The following is a 20000-nucleotide window of genomic DNA, read 5'->3' as shown; positions in this document are numbered from 1 at the left end:
TTTCTCAATAGAGGTTATAAGAAGAAATTGCTAACGGAGATGAGAAACTTAGCCACTAAGCCAACAACCACGGAGGATCTAACTATCCCCAAGATGGACAAACAACTTACTTTTGTGACTACTTTTTCCCCCAAGAGCCACTTCATATCACAAGCTGTCAAAGAGGAGTGGAGCCTTTTGGAGGGGGATTCAACTCTTCCTTTCAATGGGTGACCAGCCCCAAGAACTGGTTACAAAGGGGGTCGCAGTTTGAAGGATTTTTTTTAATGTAAACAGATATCAACTCTGACTCACTTCAGCAAACCTGGTTGAAAACCAAGAAAAAAGGTTGTTCCCGCTGCCCTAGTTGTGTAACCTGCAACGGAATGTTGAATGGCACTTATTTCAACCACCCGGAGAGAAAGAAAAAGTATGAGATTAAGTTTTTCCTGACTTGCACGACTAATTTTGTGATCTATGTCCTCAACTGTTCGTGTGGTAAATTCTATACCGGGAAAACGGTAGATGATGTCCGCACAAGAATGGCAAACTATCGGTCCAGTATTCGGACAGCCATTAATAAAGGGAAGTTGGACCAGCCTGTTGCTCGCCACTTCTTAGAGGCAGGACATTCTGTGAACGAACTTAGATTCAGGATAATTGACCATGTACTACGGCTGAGAAGAGGTGGAGACAGGGCGAAGATCTTGTTGCAGAAAGAATCCAGGTGGATTTATGAACTGGGGACTCTGAGTCCTAGAGACTTAAATGTACAGTGTTACCTATGAATTGATGAGGGTTCATGTTCCATCTCCTATACTTTGCTTTACATGAGAACCTAGGGGGGGCTTCCCCCCGGGCCTATTCCTGATAAGAGTGAACATTTAATTTGAGAGTCCTTAATCTATTGGGGAGCGTTACGATCTGAATTTGATGATCATTGGTGAACAGTGTATTAACCGTCTTAGTGGGGTCTTCACTTGTATATATTTGTGACCTGTTCTTACATGTTGCTTTTCATTTTTGGTTTTAATGCTTATTAGGTATTCTTTATCCTCAGGGTCCTCGTTCCAGCCAGCAGTGAATTATGGATCAGGGTCACATACGGTAACAGTTGATCCGGACTTGTTTCCCCGGTGTGATCAGTTGCACCTAGTCCTATCTATTTGTCTCTTTTAAGGTTTTTCTTGTTTGGGCTCCATGGGTTATTCTTGTCGGCGCTTATTCCTTCCCACCCCCTTCAGTCCCTGAGTCATGTAGGTGTGTCGTTTTGATTTATTAGTCTCCTTCTATATTTAATTATTTATTAGGATTGTGGGTTTAGCCAACCAGTGCTAATGTACTGCGGCGGGTGTTTACTTGACATATAGGACTGATTATTTGTTAAAGGCAAGGTAAAGTTTAGCGGTATTGAAAGCATATAATCAGTGTAATATTTATCCTGAACGTAGTCGCTAAGTTTATTTTTAGTTTTATTATGTAATTTAGATGCAATCGTATGTTTATATTTCCTACCTTTTATTCGAATACTCCTCCCCCATGCCACTTCCGTGTTTCTATGTATGTCAGCGAGCGGTCTCACCCCATCCTTACGTCAGGTCAATGTGCGTTCACGAAGTCGATTTCGTCTGCGCATGCGTCACTTCCCCCACTGCCCGATACAAAGTTTGTATTGTTAGCACAGAGCATGCGCGACTCGCGAACGAGCACGGGTGGAACTAGGTTGAGTGTAGTCAGACGCATGCGCTCAGTAATATAGTGACGTAGGAATGGATGGGCTAAACCCCTGAAGGGGAAAAAGCTAATTTGACGGTAATATCGATCGCAACTGTCAATCAAAGTTTAAAAAATGTCGGGCAGACGAAAGATTGGTGTCGGAACAGTAATTGGAAGGTTGAAAAATAAGTAATTAGGATAAATATTAGTATATTGATGAATGAAACTTATTCTTGTTTTTAAATCTATGAAAGATATCGTTAAGTAGTGTGCTCAACTTTACCTTACCTTTAAGGTTTAGAGTGGTTTATAACCTACCCATAGAGGTAGTGTATGCTGGCTTCCCTCTTGGTAGTAGCACCCTGTGGCTGATTCATAGGCTTGTAGATAAGAGGGAGGAGTTATGATGTTTGACCCTCTATAAATAACGTTGTTTTTCCATCTAACATGTTTTAGAGAGAGAGGGTTCACAGATAATCATACTTATTGGATATTCATTCACACTTATTAATATCTGACTCAGTTTCGTGGTCTGAGTTTATGTATTTGGGATTCCCATAAAGTATGATCCAAGGAGCTGAATATAGTTAGCTGAGTGTGTTTACGTTTTGTTGACGGCTACGACTGTCGTGGAGCTTGAATTACGCCTGATTCTGTCTGTTGACGTAGGAGCATTGTGTGCGGCTTCTTTGTTTTCTAAGAGAACGTGTTCTCGTTTGTTGTGGGCGTGATCTGATTCGTTTGTGGTGGTGGTGATTGGTCCAGGTGGCGTCTGTGTCGGTTTCTCCGCCCTTGTATGGGGGTGGCTTTTATGGTGTTTGCAGGCATTTTTTTGGGGTATGTGGTTGATCGCGGTTTAGCGGTGTACATGTTAGGCCTGGTATTATCTTTCAGTGAGAGAACTTGGACGGATATGTCTCAATTTACATATTACCACACTTTGTTTGACTACAGGGTGTCTTAGTACGTTTGTGGTTATGTGGGGGTGTGACACGGTGACATCATGTCCTGGCTGGATAATTGTTGGAGAGCTGTGCACTGATAAGGCATCATTTACATGTCACAGACCAGTGATGTTCTCTGCCATGCGGGTATGGATAGGGACCATGATGATGATTTAAATTTTACATTTTTAAATTTTTTCTTTATTTTTGTCTTTACTTACACCTAAGTTTGTTATTCACCATGACACGTTTAGTTCTGTATCCTATGGGAGTCTGGTTTCTAGGGGGTGTGTACTGAAAGGGGCATCGATTGGCCTTTCATCAAGTGGGAGGGTGTTTGTACATACATACATACATACATTCATACATACATACATACATACATACATACATACATACATATATACATACATACATACACTCACTAGAGGGAATTGCAAGAGCAAAGTAGTTTAATATGAGCATAAATTAAAGAAAGGGTGGTAGAATCATAAACAGCTTTCTGTTATTTAATTATATAAGTAAGTCTGTGATTAAAATACACGACCATAAATGTGTTTCTAATTAAATCCTGGAAGTCATACTCATTTCTGTGTCTCCAACTCTCTGTATTCAACCACATGTATCCCTATGTAAATTCACTAGCACACCTTTAATTACATGACATTAATGTACGATTGCAGTATATTTATATATCAGCCAAGTATTATCTATTATTCTTTTTCAAATACATGTATTAACCTTTGTGTTTATAATTTTCATAATTTAGTTCAGTGGTGGCCAATTTTCTAGTATACAGAGGCCACAGATAAATATTTTAGGAGACTTAAAGGGGCAGGTAACCCCAACATTTTATTTCATGATTCGGATATACAACTTTCTAATTTACTTCTATTATCAGTTTTGCTTCATTCTCTTGTTATCTGTTGCTGAAGGAACAGCATTGCACTATTAGCAGCTAGCTAGCTAGCACTACTGTTTCAGCACCCTGGATAGCGCTTGCTGATTAGTGGCTAAATGTAGCCACCAATCAGCAAACTACCCAGGTGCTGAACCAAAGATGGGCCGGTACCTAAGCTTTACATTCCTGCCTTTTTAAATAAAGATACCAAGAGAACAAAGAAAAATTGATAATAGTAAATAAGAAAGTTGCTTAAAATTGCATGCTCTATCTGAATCATGAAAGAAAAATGTTTTAATTTAGTATTGCTTTAAGAGCCGAATAAACATTTACGGCTATTAAACAAACAATATATAATTAAATATTAGATTTAGGCAAGGGTTCAGGGTACTTTTTGTCTGCTGTTCTCTATATTTTGTTATAGTTTATTACATTTCATTCTCTTTATTCTTAATATTAAGAAACTCCTAACCATATAATAAAACCATAACTAAAAAGAGAAAAGAGCTCAACCTTGGAACGAACAGTAGCATAATAGCTTGTTCTATGGCTAGTTACCACCCTAGAAGCAGCCTCTTTTTGCTCAACATGTGCCTTTCACAGAGAAGAACTTTCCTGAAGCATATCAGTCTGATCCTGACATAACAGTACAGTCCAGCCCCGAAATACCAGGCAATCCCTCTCTGAATGAGAGAAACGGCAAAACCCCAGACGTGCGTTTCGGCCTAGTGTGGGCTTCATCAGTGAGGTGCAGCTATATCCCTCTAGGCACATTGTGCAACGGGTCCACGTCTGGATTCCCGTATCACACTTAGGGAGACTTCCTCAAGAGTCATAATTTGCATAAATAAAAAGAGAGAAGCGCTCAACCTGGGAATGAACAATAGCATAATAGCTTGTTATATGGCTAGTTACCACCCAAAAAGCAGCCTCTTTTTACTCAACATGTGCCTTTCACATAGAGGAACTTTCCTGTAGCATATCAGTCTGATCCTGACTTAACAGTGCAGTCCAGCTCCGAAATACCAGCCAATCCCTCACTGAACGAGCGAAACGGCAAAACCCCAGACATACTTTTCGGCCTAGTGTGGGCCTTGTCAGTGAGTTGCAGCCATATACCTCTAGGCACACTGGGCAACGGGTCCACGTCTGTATTCCCGCATCACACTTAGGAAGACTTCCCTAAGAGTCATAATTTGCATAAATAAAAAAAAAGGGGGAAACTAGGCGTGGACTCCTTGCTCAGTGTGTTTAGAGGAATATGGCTACACCTCACTGACGAGGCCCAATGAAGGACAAAACGATCATCTGGGGTTGCTGTTTTCCTTGTTCAGAGAGGAATTGCCTGGTATTTCGGCGCTGGACTGACCGTGATAGGCGGGATCAGACTAATATACTACAGGAAAGTTCTACTCTGTGAAAAACATTACTGGGCTTAAAGAAGCTGCACCCAGGTGGTAAATCGCCATAGAACAGGCTAACAATGTTATTGAGCCAGTTGTTGGTTCCTGTGAGTGTGCTTCTCTCTGTGTGCATATAATACAATCAACAGAATTCTTATATCTCATATATTATCTTGTCCTTGATTATCGCCTTTTCATTACAAATAGATTTTAAAACCCATTCATTTCTTCTCTTTAAATTATAGAAAACTAATTCCAATATCTTGTCCCTTACACCTCCCCAACTCTCTTGATTTATGCATTATAAATAAAGAGTACACAGTCACAGCATAAAACAATAGGTAGAGAAAAGCAGTGGATAAACATTATGCCATAGAACTGCCCATCAAAATGTGTTATCCCTTCCTGCTGCCTTTGGTTAAAATACACTACTGATCCAATCAGTAAATTGATGTAGTAAAACCAGTACTTTTAATGAACTTATGAAGTTCCATTTGTTGGAATAAACATTAGACCTTTGTGCCTCTTTCTCTTGCTGTTTATCACTGTGTTTAATTTTTGTTTGATACGAGCATGACTGTGTCTTAAGATATTTTTCATGTATTGCATGAGTTGTTATGTTGTGTGTGCACAAGCACAGGAATTCAGGAATAATGTCATTTGTCAGCATTTCAAATGTTATCCAGAGCTCCCACTTATGTCAGATAATTCTTAGTTCACAACCTAAATTTTTTTCTCTGGATGTTCTCTACCAGTCTGTTCTTGCTCACACAGTAATGTGTGTTCTTTGTGTGATCATTCTGTTTAGACTTGTATAACTACAAGTTGTATTAAACAAGTCACACAGGGCTTGAAGGGACATTCAATATTTTTATTACAATCCAAAGTGTGTGGTTTTTTTTATGCATCATAAAACAAATATACTATACTGTCTCTTTATTTCATCAATTTTCTTTATAAAGGGACAATGTACTCAGACAAAAAGCTGATAGAAGTTCATTGTAAACAAGGCTGCTGAAGAAACACACTTTCAAATAGACTGGGCTATCTCTCTCTCCCACTACCCACTGAGGGTTGGATTTCTGCTGCTGCCTCTTGCTTATATTGACTCACTATAGCCAACACTGCAGTATTATAATTTTCAGTAGAGTTGGTAGTTTCAACAGCCCAAAGTAGCTATTTCAAATGACAAAATAAAGGTAAATTAGTTATTTGTAAATAATTTAATACACCCTAGCATGTAAAACTAATAATTGGGAACATAAAGGGGAGAACATTTTATAGTACAATGTCCCTTTAACTGTGAAAATTGTGAGTTATCCAAATCCTACGAGTATAAGTGCTGACTTATGACTTTACAAGCCTAACCCCCCTATATTGTACACAGTGATTGGTTGATAGTAGCAATACAATTAGGGGAGAGAATTAATTTACAATATTAGTCATTTAATGCATCAAGCTTTTTATCATATTGTACTTAAATCACCAGGGATATTCTTCAATTTGTATCAGTCCCAAGCTTAAAATGAGTCTATTATATTGGTGTTTCTCTGATATATATTTATTTATATTTTTAATTGTTCAACAAAAAGTCTTGCACTACTCATACATTTAACAAAAAGAATAAGTCAAACGGTTTGACAATTCTATTTTTCTGTTTCACAGATGAGGTCATCTTCCCAAATCCCACCGCCCAAACTCATGGTAAGTAACTTCATTCACATAACATTGTAGGTGATACCGCTTTCACAATTTCTGTTACTACCACATATAGTGTAATCATTTCATAACAAAGTAAACCTAAAAAAAGAAGATTAAGGGGGAAACAATAAGTACAATACTTTAAGATAACATATTGTGTAGTGTATCTAGTGTATACACTATTAATATTTTTAAAAAAATCAAAAAAATCACCACAAACACCACTATTTGCAATGCAAGTGACTGACACCCATTTCCAAATATACAAATGTACATATAGATGACTAATGTATTATTGTGCTGGGTACATTATTCTATTACAGCACAGATCATTCTGACAGAGGAATCATACAGGTGTATGGGAGTATTTCTGGTGATAATTAGGAGAAGCCAGTATTTCTTCAAACATATAAATGTGACTTTTTTTCTACCTTCATGTAAATGTTGCCTTCCCACATCGCTTTAGGTTTATTGTCAGTTGTCATTATGTTGTACATTCTTGTTCAGCACCTCTGCTTGTAAATGTAAAATATATTCAACTGAAAATATTTTGTTAGACACCCAGCCTATATATGAATTCATATAAAGGGTTGTGAAATCCTTGTAAAGTAAAATGTTTAATTATGTATCATAAAACCAACTTTGCTATAATATTTCCATACAATAAATGTTCTTTGTATTCAAAGCAGATGCAGGGACATCCTTTCAAATGGGCTGGGCTCTCTTTCTTCCACTCATCCCCCATCCCCCCACTGACAGACTAAGTTCATCTGCTGTCTCTTTTTTTACATGGCTTTAGCCAATATTGCAGTAATTACATTTCAGCTGCAGCTACTCCAAATAACAAAATAAAGATAAAGGATATATTTATAAACAGTTTAATACACTCCATCAGGTAAAATGGATTATTCAGAATTTATGTAGGAGAAGAATCTTTTACAGTACCCTGTCAATTTAAAGGGACAGTCTACACCATAATTGTTATTGTTTAAAAAGATAGATAATCCCTTTATTTACTATTCCCCAGTTTTGTATAACCAACACGGTTATATTAATACACTTTTTATCTATGTGATTATCTATCTAAGCCTCTACAAACTGCCCCCTTATTTCACTTCTTTTGACAGACTTTCATTTTAGACAATCGATGCTGGCTCCTAGGTAACTCCACATGCGTGATAGGGGTATCTATATGGGACACATGAACTAACACCCTCTAGTGGTGAAAAACTGTCAAAATACAACTAACACCCTCTAGTGGTGAAAAACTGTCAAAATGCATTCAGATAAGAGGCCGTCTTCAAGGTTTAGCATATGAACCTCCTAGATTTAACTTTTATCTAAGAATACCAAGAGAACAAAGCAACATTGTTGATAAAAAATAAATGAAGTTGTTTAACCTTTTAAAGCCGTTCTATTCCGTCATAATTAGACTGGGCTTTAAAGCTGTTATGACGGAATAGAACGTCATAGCTAACGGCTGTCCTGAAGCCTTCTGTGCTGTCAGGACTTGATCGCCGTCTTGGGGGCGTTCCTAGGGTTGTAGGGACCCCCCCAGACACGATCCAATAATTGAAATCTTGCGATCGTGTGCACGATCACGTGGTTTCAATTTGTTTACATTGGAACAGTTGTTCCTATGTAGGCACTTTAGCCCAGACTCGAAAGGGTTAAAATTAACTGTCCTATCTGAATTATGAAAGTTTATTTTGGACTAGATCACTGTCCCTTTAACTCTAAAAAGTACAGGTTTTCCAAATCTGGAAGTACAGACCCATGACTTCACAAGCCTAACCCTATGTTCTACATATAGTTTGATTACTGTAGTAGCTCATTTATTCCACTTCTCAAATGACCTCAGGTGAGAAAATAAGGCTTCAAATACTATTATGCAGCCCTTTTGCAAAGTAGTGTTTTAACTGCTGATATACAATGTATCTCTAAAATAAAGTTCTATGCCCCTTTAAATGATGTATTTTACGTATTTATGCTACTAATGTTATTACTTCTGTAACTTTTACATTATTATCATTAGTGTAGAGGAGGAACCAGAACGCAGACATTTATATGCTGTTATTCCAGCCTCCCCCTTTTGCGCTTATACAGTGTAAATAGCTAGACAGGAGGAGGGTGAAAGAGGCTTCTTATAAGTGGTTCATTTTGAGTTGAGTAACTGCACTTTAGAATTCCTAACCTACTAATTGCATTGCCTGTTGAGTTAAATGCGCAGGTGGATACTTTTAGTTAAGGGATTATTGACTAACCTCTATTATGTGTGAGTGCTGCTGATTTATTGTTAACTCCATTTGATCCAGGTATGAAATTCCCTAACAGAACTTCCTCAAACTACCTATTATTTATTTGCATCATCTGTTTTGTGAACTTCTGGGTAATCGCGGTCAGGCGGAGGTTTTTTCTCTATTTGTCTTTAGAGTGTTAATTGTTAGTAGTTTCTCCTCATTTTTTTCATCACTAAACGTGTTTTATCGTATCTGTGATTGTAGCTCATTTCTTAAAGAGATAGTGTAATTAAGTAATACTCAACTGTTATTGTTTATATAATGGCAAAATAATATAACCTTTATATTGGATTTACTGCACAATTATTTAAAGGGACAGTAGAAAAAAATAAGGGGAGCGTGGGGAGTAAAATGGGCTGTCCAAAGTTTTTTTTTTTTTTTTTTACTAAGCAAGTAAATGGTGGATAACTAGTATTTTTTTAAGGCTTAAAATATATCACTTATTTATACCATAATATGTTTACATAATAGTAATACCTTTTAGGTGCCGTATAACAACTTTATATAGCCTTAACACTTTATATTGCTGATACATTAAGATCCAAATTTAACTGACTAAAGATGGGAATTTAGTATTCAAGCTAATTTGTAAGTCGTTTAGTGTTGCAGTACAGATGATAGAAACATTTTGCATTGTTGAGATATATTTGATTTTGCCCTTTTCTGAACAAACATCATTATTATTTTTAGATTTTACAGAGCTGCAATTATATAATAACTTTACTAGTCACTAATAGCACTTAACGGCTATTATTTTCATTAACTTTTTAAGCTACCTTTATACTCGATGACCATGGATTCATATTTACATCCTAGGCCATTTAAAGGGATAGTACCCTCTCCCATCATAAGTTTGTTTCACTTACCTGAGCAAATATTTTACTATCCAGCATAGTTTATTGGGCTTTTAAAATATTTTTCCATTTTTAATTGCTTTAATAAAAGTTATATTTTAACTTAAATCTGTTCTATTGCAAGTCATTTGGAAAGTGAGTGCTTCAAGTTGTACATCAATATCAGTCTTGTACTGATGCAATTGGAAAGTATTTAAATGGACTGTTTAACCAAAATGTTCTCCTCTTTAAATTGTTCCCAGTTATCCATTTTACCTGCTAGTGTATGAAATGGTTTACAAGTAGTTTCTTTACCCTTATTTCGGTATTTGAAATAGCTGATTTAGCCTATTGTATCTCCACCTATACTGGAAGTTTCTGGTCTTGCGTTTATTTTCCATTGTCCTCTCTAAGAAATTAAGCTTTGGTTTTCCAGACAAATATAAGATAAGGAAGCAAGTATGTGTACACAAAGTGATACCATAATGACATCTGCTATTATCTGCAAGCTCAACCCATTTCAATAGGTTTTGCTTTAAAAGCACAAAAACCAGCTACTTTATATACACAAATACACCTGAAAATGCAATTACTCAAATATTGTATACTCTGCAGCTGGTTATTGAAAATACATTAAGGGAAAAACTATTTTACAGTGTCCTGTCCCTTTAAAATCACTATTTATAAGAAAGAGTTGATTAAAATTGGAAGTGGACTGAAAAGGGAGTGTTACTGTTTTGTGCAGAGGATGTACAGTATGTGTTCTGTGGGGTAACAGTGGCCTCTGTTGTAATAAAATAATGCTAGATCACTATCTACCAGTAGATCTCTCTGGGCTGAACTGTAGATCACAAAATTAATGGATGTGATTAAAAGGGGAAACCACACAACACAATAGGACGTTGTACACAAAAGGATTAGATACATAGAAAACACTTTTAATGTCCTTTTACACTAAAATAAATAACAGTGTCAGTTGTGCCCAACTAATAGTCTTTGTTGATAACAATTCTGTTTGTGGAGAGGACACGTCCCTGCAAAAAAGCCTGACAAGAAAACTGGTATACAGGTGACCCTCGTTTTACAACGGTTCAATTTACCCCGTTTCAGAATAACAACCTTTTTTTCCAGTCATGTGACTGCTATTGAAAAGCATTGAGAAGCAGTGCATTTATTAAAATAGCCAGTAGGTGGAGCTGTTCGCTTGTGTTGCAGCAAAGTCTTCATTTCAAAGCTTTAAAAATAATGTATTAGTTGTTACTTATGACAATTTTGAGAGGGGCCTGGAACCTAACTCCCTCACTTCCCATTGACTTACATTATAAACTGGGTTTCAATTTAGAACAGTTTCGATTTACAACCATTCCTTCTGGAACCTAACCCCGGCGTAAACTGAGGACTACCTGTATACGCAATAGGAACATGCATTTTATTTATTTAAAAGAAACAAATATTTTTTTAGGGCTTTCTCCTGTGAGCCTGTGTTCTCATGCTGTACTCTTTACAGAGTTTAGTACATGGTTTCTTTATTGATTTAAGTTATTTCATAACTAATAATGAATTGCATGTTTGAGTTATAGTAGATAGCTGCATGCTTTTATAGATATTATACAAAGTTTATTTGTATCTCTTTTTAGAATTACTTTGTGAACAGGCAGTATTTTGGCTTTTTGACATATTTTAGTTTAATCGCCATTATCATAAGGTGAGAAATATAGCAAGTAATAGTATGTCTGCAGTTTATTGAGCTGGACAAGGATTTAAAAATACAATAATACATAAATAAAAATAGTTTAGTAGTTGAATTTTTTTTTATACATTATATTATATATCATATCCATTTAGCACATCTAGGCAAGTATCCCCACTTGCCTTCCTATTGTTACCAATGCACCAGAGAACTGTGGGTAAGATATACAAAAGTTTTTGCGTTTTATACTGTATCTGACCACAGAATCCCCTTATAAGTGCATAAAAACAAAAACCACTTCTGGACAGCTGTTTCGAATTTATTAACTCGCATCAGCTGAAGATAGGTTTGCTTTGCTGCTTATTGAAACTTATCACCAGGCTAAAAGCAATATTCAAGTTATGGAGGAGATAAAACTCTGAGATTAAAATCCTCCATTACATTAAAAGTAAGAACCATAAAAGTCTGTATGCATTGTTACCAATGCATCCATACAGGATTGTGGTCAGACACAGTATGAAAGCATACCATACAAGGTGACAAATATAATAAAGATAGCATTATACAACAATTTGACATTAAGCGGTTTTATAGTAATTAGAAGATTAGAACTGTGGTTTCCAACATTTTTTGACCAAGGCACACTTCAATTAAGACAAAGTTTCAAAGGCACACCAGCTTGTTTTTACATGAATTGTTAAATTATAAACATCACCACGGCACCCTGGTGAAAAACCACTTGATTAGGACCATGTGAACATACATTTAGAAAATATTATATTTTTTAAAATATCTTATTAAAACAGAAGTTGATTGATAATGCAGTTACACTTCTGTTTGTTAGGCCTAAAAGATAAATGTTTGTTTGCTCCATACAGTCTCTGGAAAGGAGTTGTCTAATCATAGCTCTTTCTTTAATTCAGCGTGATGTGGCCTTAGGCAATGACCAAATACATGAGGTTGCTGCCCATCGAAGAGACATTAAAATGGTTGAAATGCAACCTGAGCTGCTCAGTGGCTACATTCCTGCTGGTCATATTCCAAAACCCATCGTGATGCCCGACTATGTGGCGTGAGTATAATGCATGTTATCCTTAAACTGTAGACTGCCAGGACCAAGTAGGAGAATACCTTTTAATCCTCTGTTTGTGTTTCTAGTATTTTGTTTTTCAAAAAGAGCTGTATAGACTTGCATTTAATCTGAAGCTTTTTGGGGGGCATATGTTTTAAAGTGAGAGCTCATATGTATATAATAGCATTGCAATGGGTTGTAGCATTTTGAAGAACACACAGAGTAATAAGACCCCTTATTTAAAAGAGGTAATCCCCAGTCATTCTCTTTCTGCTGTCAATTGAGGTTGTGTAAAGTTGGTGTCTGAAGATATTTTATCCTTTTATGGGTATTTTTCCCTGCAAGCAAGGATTGGGGTCTAGCTGTGTCCATGTCAATCTCTTGAGTCAGATTAGTGGTGGCTTTTAGCAGTTAGAAGGCGGTGAGGTAGTCCTTACTTTACTTCTAACAAGTTTGCTAGCCCTTTGTAGAAAGCCAGGGTTTGTTACACTGCTCTTTCTTTTACTACAGGTCCATGACAGGGAGCGCAGTGCCTGTCCCACCTATGTAGCTGCTTTCAGCCCTGCAGCAGGATCCACAGGTAAGTGACTCTTCCTTAATAGGTTAGGAAGGACAGCACTTCAGAGGTTAACTTTCTAGTGGATCTCATTAAGGGACATAGTTACCCTATTGTCTTATGGGGTACAGTGTTGGGGCAGCTTTTATTGGGGATGCTATGCATAGAGAGTCATAGATCCTATAGATGGCACTTTATGGTATGAGGACAGAAGAGAGGCTTAATTTACTGTTCCCTTATAACTTGGAACATACGTGGGAGACAAATTATATTGGTGCTGGATTTATATCAGTTTTATACTGCAGAGAGCAGACGACTTTTAAAACTTAGGCAGCCGTTGTTTTTTTTTCGCGCTCTTATGTGTGGCACAGTTACTTTTTCCAGCCGCTCACGTGATATCCGCACTTCTGGTTTTACAGAGCGGACCTTCGTGAGCTCAGAGTGTCAGATTGAAGTTGCCTGAGGAGAGGTGTCGGCTTATTTATTTCACCGATCGGAGTGACTTCAGTTGAGTATCGTTTACCTGACAGTTCACAGCTTCTTCTGCTTACTAGTGGAGTTTTCGCTGTGGTCCGGTAGGAACTTCAGACAACTTGTCTGAAGTTGATTTCAGCTTTGTTAAACATTATATTTTAAAATTATAAGATAAAATAAAATTATTTTTTATTTTGGTTCATCGTTATTGCTATTATTATTGGGACCTTTCTTTTTGAGCCTATCTCTCTGGATAAATGTTTGCTATGCTTAGAGAATCAGATTGCTCTACCAATGCAGTTTTGTTCCTCATGTTTAGCTAAAACGTTAAAATTTAAAGAAAAAATTCTCCCTTCTGAGCCAAGTGTCTCTCAGGATATTGCTGTGCGTGACATGCCTCAGCTTTCTCCTCAAACATCCCAAGCCTTAATTGTTTCTCATACTGTGCCATCTGTATCTCAACCACCTGAGGATGTTTATTTACCTGGGGATTTTGCAGCTCAGATTACTTCAGCAGTATCAGCGGCTTTATCTGCTTTCACTTGTTCGGGTAAGCATAAGAGGAAATCTAAACATTTGCCTGCTAGTAAGGTTTCTGACCTCTCTCTAAGTCATTGTTAGTAAATCTTTATCATTTGTCTGATGAGGAAAATTCTTCAGTAGCTTCTGAAGGTGAAATCTCAGACTCTGACACTTTAGCAGAAAAATCTTCAGAATCTGAAGAAGTAAATTTTTGATTTAAACTTGAACACCTCCAGTTACTACTGAAGGAGGTTCTAGCTACTTTAGACGACTCTGAACCTTTGTTTTCTTTCAACCCTTCTAAGTCTTCTAAACTGGATAGAGTTTGATTCTCTGTCTTCCAAGGAAGTTTTTCCTGTTCCAAGGAAGATGTCTGAAATTATAGCTCAGGAATGGGATAAGCCAGGGGTTCCTTTATCCCCTTCCCCTGTTTTTAAAAAGATGTTTCCTGTTGCTAACTCTATCCGTGACTCATGGCGCACTGTACCTAAGGTAGAATTTCTTTTACAAGATATGACGAGTCCACGGATTTCATCCTTATGAGATTACGCCTCCTGGTCAGCAGGAGGAAGCAAAAAGCTCCACAGCAGAGCTGTATATATAGCTCCTCCCTTCCCTCCCTCTCCAGTCATTCTCTTTGCCTGTGTTAGTGATAGGAAGAGGCAAAGTGAGGTGTTAGTTATAGATTCTTCAATCAAGTGTTTTTTTTTTTTAATTTTTAAAGTAGTGCCACAGTGTGCTACTTTGTTCTGGGGTATAGCCTAGACCAAATCACTCTCTTCAGAGCAAAAAGAGAAGCATTTGATGGCTTCAAAGCAATGGGAACTTGTGGAACATAATTTTCACAGCGCCTCCCATAGATGTATGCTGCCCTGATTGTAAAGGTCTGAGGGAGTTAATGCTCAGTGCTTTTTATTGCCACAGGCCAATGTGAAGAGGAGGAAAGAACTTCACAAGCCGGGTGAGATGCCTTGCTGCCGGGCAGACAAAGTCTAAGGTAAGTGGTAATCTTTATTTTCTGGAGAAGAGACATACAGAAATGGCTTAGCACTCTTTTTGTGGACTATCCCTGGGAATGGGGGTAAGTTTTTTAAATGGCAGTTCTGTACCTCAGAAACGGCTTATTAATATTTTGACAGCCGGTGGTATAGGATTACTGTACGGGTATGTGACATGTTACTTATCCCTGTGTCATCCGCTTACTAGAGAGTCTGACAGACATGGTGCTCCTATCTAAGCATCATTTTCCAATGGTTTTTATTCAAGGGATAACAATGGGAACTGACTAGGAGATTTATTATGCATTTTTAACACTGTCCCTGCTCATGTATGCGTGCCATTACACGGGGGGTATTGCAGAGTTTACTGATGCGGCACACGGACAGGGAATTGGTGCCTTCCTTTTTTAGTATTTATTACTTTGCTGCTGCATGGGACTACCGGAGGATCCATTTTGTTTTTTGCAAAATTTGCCTCACACAGATTGAGCTCGATACGCCCACGGTGGGTGGAGCTTCGTTAAGCGCCATTATGTGCGCGCCATTTATTTCCTAAGAGATGCTCGGTGTATTCTTCCATCGCACTAATTATTTGCATACACCCACGATGGGCGGAGCTTTGCTAGGGCCATTGTGTATGCGCTATTTGGCTTATTCTCTGACAGGTCGCATGGTGCCTTCTAGGCTGTGTTTCTAAAAACAACATACAGCTGGGAGGTTACTCTTGCGCCGTCTAGAGAGTTTTGTAGAGAGCTTTTGGGGTGTGATGATGGCTTCTCTGTCACGATGGGCAGCGGGGCATCAAAAGTAGCACAAATTCCAAGTATAGTTAAAATTGGAGGTGCAGCTCAAAATGATCTGTATTTTCGTTTACATGAAACAGCACATACATCTTGTAACAGTACATACATCTTGCCCCTTGTATGAAAGGAACAGGTGGGGTTGTTCCCCATGTGTTATGAGTAATACAGAACTAGCTTCAATATTAGTTCCTGTAAGCGGTATTTTGACTCTTGGCATGTCAGCTTTTATGCCTTAGATCATTACCTATACTGAAAAGGAAATATGTATTTTTAAGTCTTGCCTCTAATTCTTGTTGAAAACATGCTGTTGCAGGATTTCTTTACATACTGTTATGAGTCTGGTGACATTGGTCACCCTTTTCCAGTATAACTTTATGAACCACAGGCACCTTTTTTGTAAAGGTCTTTCTGCTTCACTTGGGGTGACCTGGAATGTTTTTAACACTCAAATATTAAGGTGTTACTTTAACATTTAAAGACACAGTACCGTTTTCTTGGTGTCAGTTTATTACTGCCTTTTCAACTGTTGTTTTGCTAATCCATCCCTAGTGATTTGGAGGGATAGTTGTTTGCACTAAAATATTTTTCCTTTTATGTTTTAAAGACATAGTAAGATGTATTTCAACTGTGTATTTGTCCTTTTCTCTTTAGTGTCTTTGGACAGAGAAAATGCAGGACAGTAACATGTTAGTATGTGTAGATTTTATTACACTATCCATGCCACAATGTTTTACATGGGTCGCCCAATTTAATTTAGGAGCCATAGGCAGGGCTCTGCGGTTCCTTGCAAAACCTTGGTTTTTCATATACATAACAAGGTCTTGTTGTAGCAATATCTATGTTGTTACTGGTTTGTCTCTACACAGAGATAAGATGTTCCTTTTTTTTTCCAAAAAAAAAAGGTTTTTTTTTTGTTATACAAAGTGTGGCTGCTTTTTGGTTTGTTTTCAATCATCCTTGGTTTAGGATAGTACAAACTTTCACAAGGATCAGTTTCTTTCAGAATTGAAGAGACATTACCTTCCTGTTCTGAGGGCATTACGTTAAATTAATTTCGGCTGTTTGCTGGTTGTTATTATCTTTTGTAATTGAACAAACGCACTGAAGCATAGAGTTCATTTTCCAAATTCAAGGAAAATCGTTCCTATGTTTAAATTTATGTTTGCCCTTTGACAATTGCTGTTAGGGGGTCTGTTTACTAAGGGTCTCTAATTTCTTCTATAGATTCCAGCCAAGGCCTCCTGGAGGCCCAACCAGGCTTGGAACTAGGGTAATCAACCCAAGAAGCCCACTGCTGCTCCCAAGACAGCATGAAGGGGCGGCCCCCGATCCAGGACCGGATCTAGTAGGGGGCAGACTTTCTCTCTTTGTCCAGGCTTGGATAAGAGATGTTCAGGATTCCTGGACACTAGAAATCGTGTCTCAAGGGTATCAGTTGGAGTTCAAAAATTCCTTTCCAAGGGGAAGGTTTCTTCTTTCACAATTGTCTGTAGACCAGATAAAAAGAGAGGCGTTCTCACGTTGTGTAAAAGACCTCTCCACTATGGGAGTAATTTGTCCCGTTCCAATACAAGAACAGGGGCAGTTTCTCAAACATTTTTGTGGTTCCCAAAAAAGGAGGGAACTTTCCGACCCATTTTAGATCTCAAGAGTCTAAGTTTCTCAGAGTTCCATCCTTCAAGATGGAGACCATTCGGACAATTCTTCCATTGATCCAGGAGGGTCAATATATGACTACCGTGGACTTAAAGGATGCATATCTTCATATTCCTATCCACAGAGATCACCAGTTCCTGAGGTTTGCCTTTCTGGACAAACATTTTCAGTTTGTGGCCCTTCCTTTCAGGCTGGCCACAGCACCCAGGATCTTCACAAAGGTTCTGGGGTCTCTGCTGGTGCTTCTCAGGCCGCGGGGCATTGCAGTGGCGCCTTATCTGGACGATATTCTGATCCAGGCGTCGTCTTATCAGCTGACAAAGTCTCATACCGACATTGTTCTTTCCTTTCTAAGGACTCACGGGAGGAAGGTGAATCTAGAAAAGAGTTCACTAATTCTACAGACAAGGGTTCCTTTCCTGGGAACTCTAATAGATTCTATATCCATGAAAATCTTCTTGACGGAAGTCAGAAAGTTAAAGATTCTGAATACATGCCGATCCCTTCAGTCCAATCCTCGGCCATCAGTGGCTCAGTGCATGGAGGTAATTGGAGGCGGCAATGGACATCATTCCATTTGCTCGTTTTCATCTCAGTCATCTACAACTGAGCATGTTCAAACAGTGGAATGGAGATTATGCAACTTTGTCTTCTCAGATAGATCTGGATCGGGAGACAAGGGACTCTCTTCTTTGGTGGTTGTCGCAGGATCATCTGTCCCAAAGGACGTGCTTCCGCAGACCCTCATGGTTGATGGCGTCAGCGGACGCCAGACTACTAGGATGGGGTGCAGTCTGGAATTCCCTGAAGGCTCAGGGTGTGTGGACTCGGTTGGAGTGTTTACTTCCAATGAATATTCTGGAATTGAGAGCAATATTCAATGCGCTTCAGACTTGGCCTCAGTTGGCTTCGGCCAAATTCATCCGATTTCAGTCGGACAACATCACGACTGTGGCTTACATCAATCAGGGAGAAACAACGAGTTCCTTAGCGATGACAGAAGTATCCAAGGTAATTCAGTGAGCGGAGGCTCACTCTTGTTATCTGTCAGCAATCTACATCCCAGGAGTGGACAACTGGGAGGCTGATTTTTTGAGCAGACAGGCGTTTTTTCCGGGGGAATGGGAACTTCATCCGGAGGTTTTGCCACTCTGATTCTCAGGTGGAGCAGACCAGTATTGGATCTGATGGCATCTCGTCAGACTGCCAAGCTTCCAAGATCCAGATCCAGGGATCCTCATGCCAAACTGATAGATGCCTTGACAGTGCTTTGGTAGTTCAACCTAGCTTATATGTTTCCACCGTTTGCTCTCCTTCCCCGGGTGATTGCACAGATCAAACAGGAGAGGGCTTCGGTGATTCTCATCGCTCCTGCGTGGCCCCGCAGGACTTGGTATGCCGATCTGGTGGACATGTCCTCTCTGCCACCGTGGGAAGCTTCTATTGAGGCAGGACCTCTCTTTCTCTTTGGCTGAGGAGTATCATCCGTCTTGCATATGAGACTGCTGGACAGCAGCCTCCTGAAGGAAGTACGGCTCATTCTACTAGGGCTGTGGCTTCCTCATGGGCATTTAAAAACAATGCTTCTGTTGAACAGATTTGCAAGGCTGCAACTTGGTCGTCTCTTCACACTTTTTGCAAATTTTACAAATTTGATACTTTTGCCTCGTCTGAGGCTGTTTTTGGGAGAAAGGTTCTCAAGCAGTGGTGCCTTCCGTTTAGGTTCCTGTCTTGTCCCTCCCTGTCATCTGTGTCCTATAGCTTTAGTATTGTATCCCATAAGTAAGGATGAAATCCGTGGACTCGTCATATCTTGTAAAAGAAAAGGAAATTTATGCTTACCTGATAAATTTATTTGTTTTACGATATGACGAGTCCACGACCCACCCTGTTATTTCTAAGACAGGTCTTTATTTTTGTTAAACTTCAGTCACCTCTGCTCCTTGGCTTTTCCTTTCTCTTTTTAAATTCGGTCAAATGACTGGAGTGGGAGGGAAAGGAGGAGCTATATATACAGCTCTGCTGTGGAGCTCTTTGCTTCCTCCTGCTGACCAGGAGGCGTAATCCCATAAGTAAGGATGAAATCTGTGGACTCGTCATATCGTAAAAGAAATAAATTTATCAGGTAAGCATAAATTTCCTTTTTTACTTTTGTTAAGAGAACTCCCGTTCATATTGAGGATAGTTGCTCTTTTAAGGATCCAATGGATAAGAAGCTAGAGGCTTACTTAAAGGATTACAGTGGCAACAGGCAGCAAGTATTGCCATGGTTGCGGGAACAGCATCTTATTGGTGCAATGCCTTGTCTGATGTTATTTCTGAGGAAACTACGGTAGAGGAGATCCAAGATGGGATCAAAGCTTTTAAACTGGCCAATACCTTTATCTGTGATGCCAACATGCAGATGATTAGACTGGGAGATAAGATGTCTAGCTTCACTGTGCTAGCCCGC

The 20000-nt window shown here is 38.7% G+C and overlaps 1 protein-coding gene across 2 annotated transcripts in view; it reads left to right on the top strand.

Moving 5' to 3' along the window:
• MARVELD2 (MARVEL domain containing 2) overlaps nt 1-20000 on the top strand; it is a 59682-nt gene that overhangs the window by 16666 nt on the left and 23016 nt on the right. For both annotated transcript variants that reach the window (XM_053701450.1, XM_053701449.1), the window contains exons 3-4: nt 6609-6647; nt 12391-12539. In XM_053701450.1, the coding sequence (XP_053557425.1) occupies nt 6609-6647; nt 12391-12539 (188 nt within the window). The remainder of the gene's footprint in view (nt 1-6608; nt 6648-12390; nt 12540-20000) is intronic.

The sequence above is a fragment of the Bombina bombina genome, chromosome 2 (genome assembly GCF_027579735.1).
Source record: "Bombina bombina isolate aBomBom1 chromosome 2, aBomBom1.pri, whole genome shotgun sequence".
Lineage (NCBI taxonomy): Eukaryota > Metazoa > Chordata > Amphibia > Anura > Bombinatoridae > Bombina > Bombina bombina.
The sequence above is the reverse complement of the archived record's forward strand: the minus strand, read 5'-3'. Positions and strand labels throughout refer to the sequence as shown.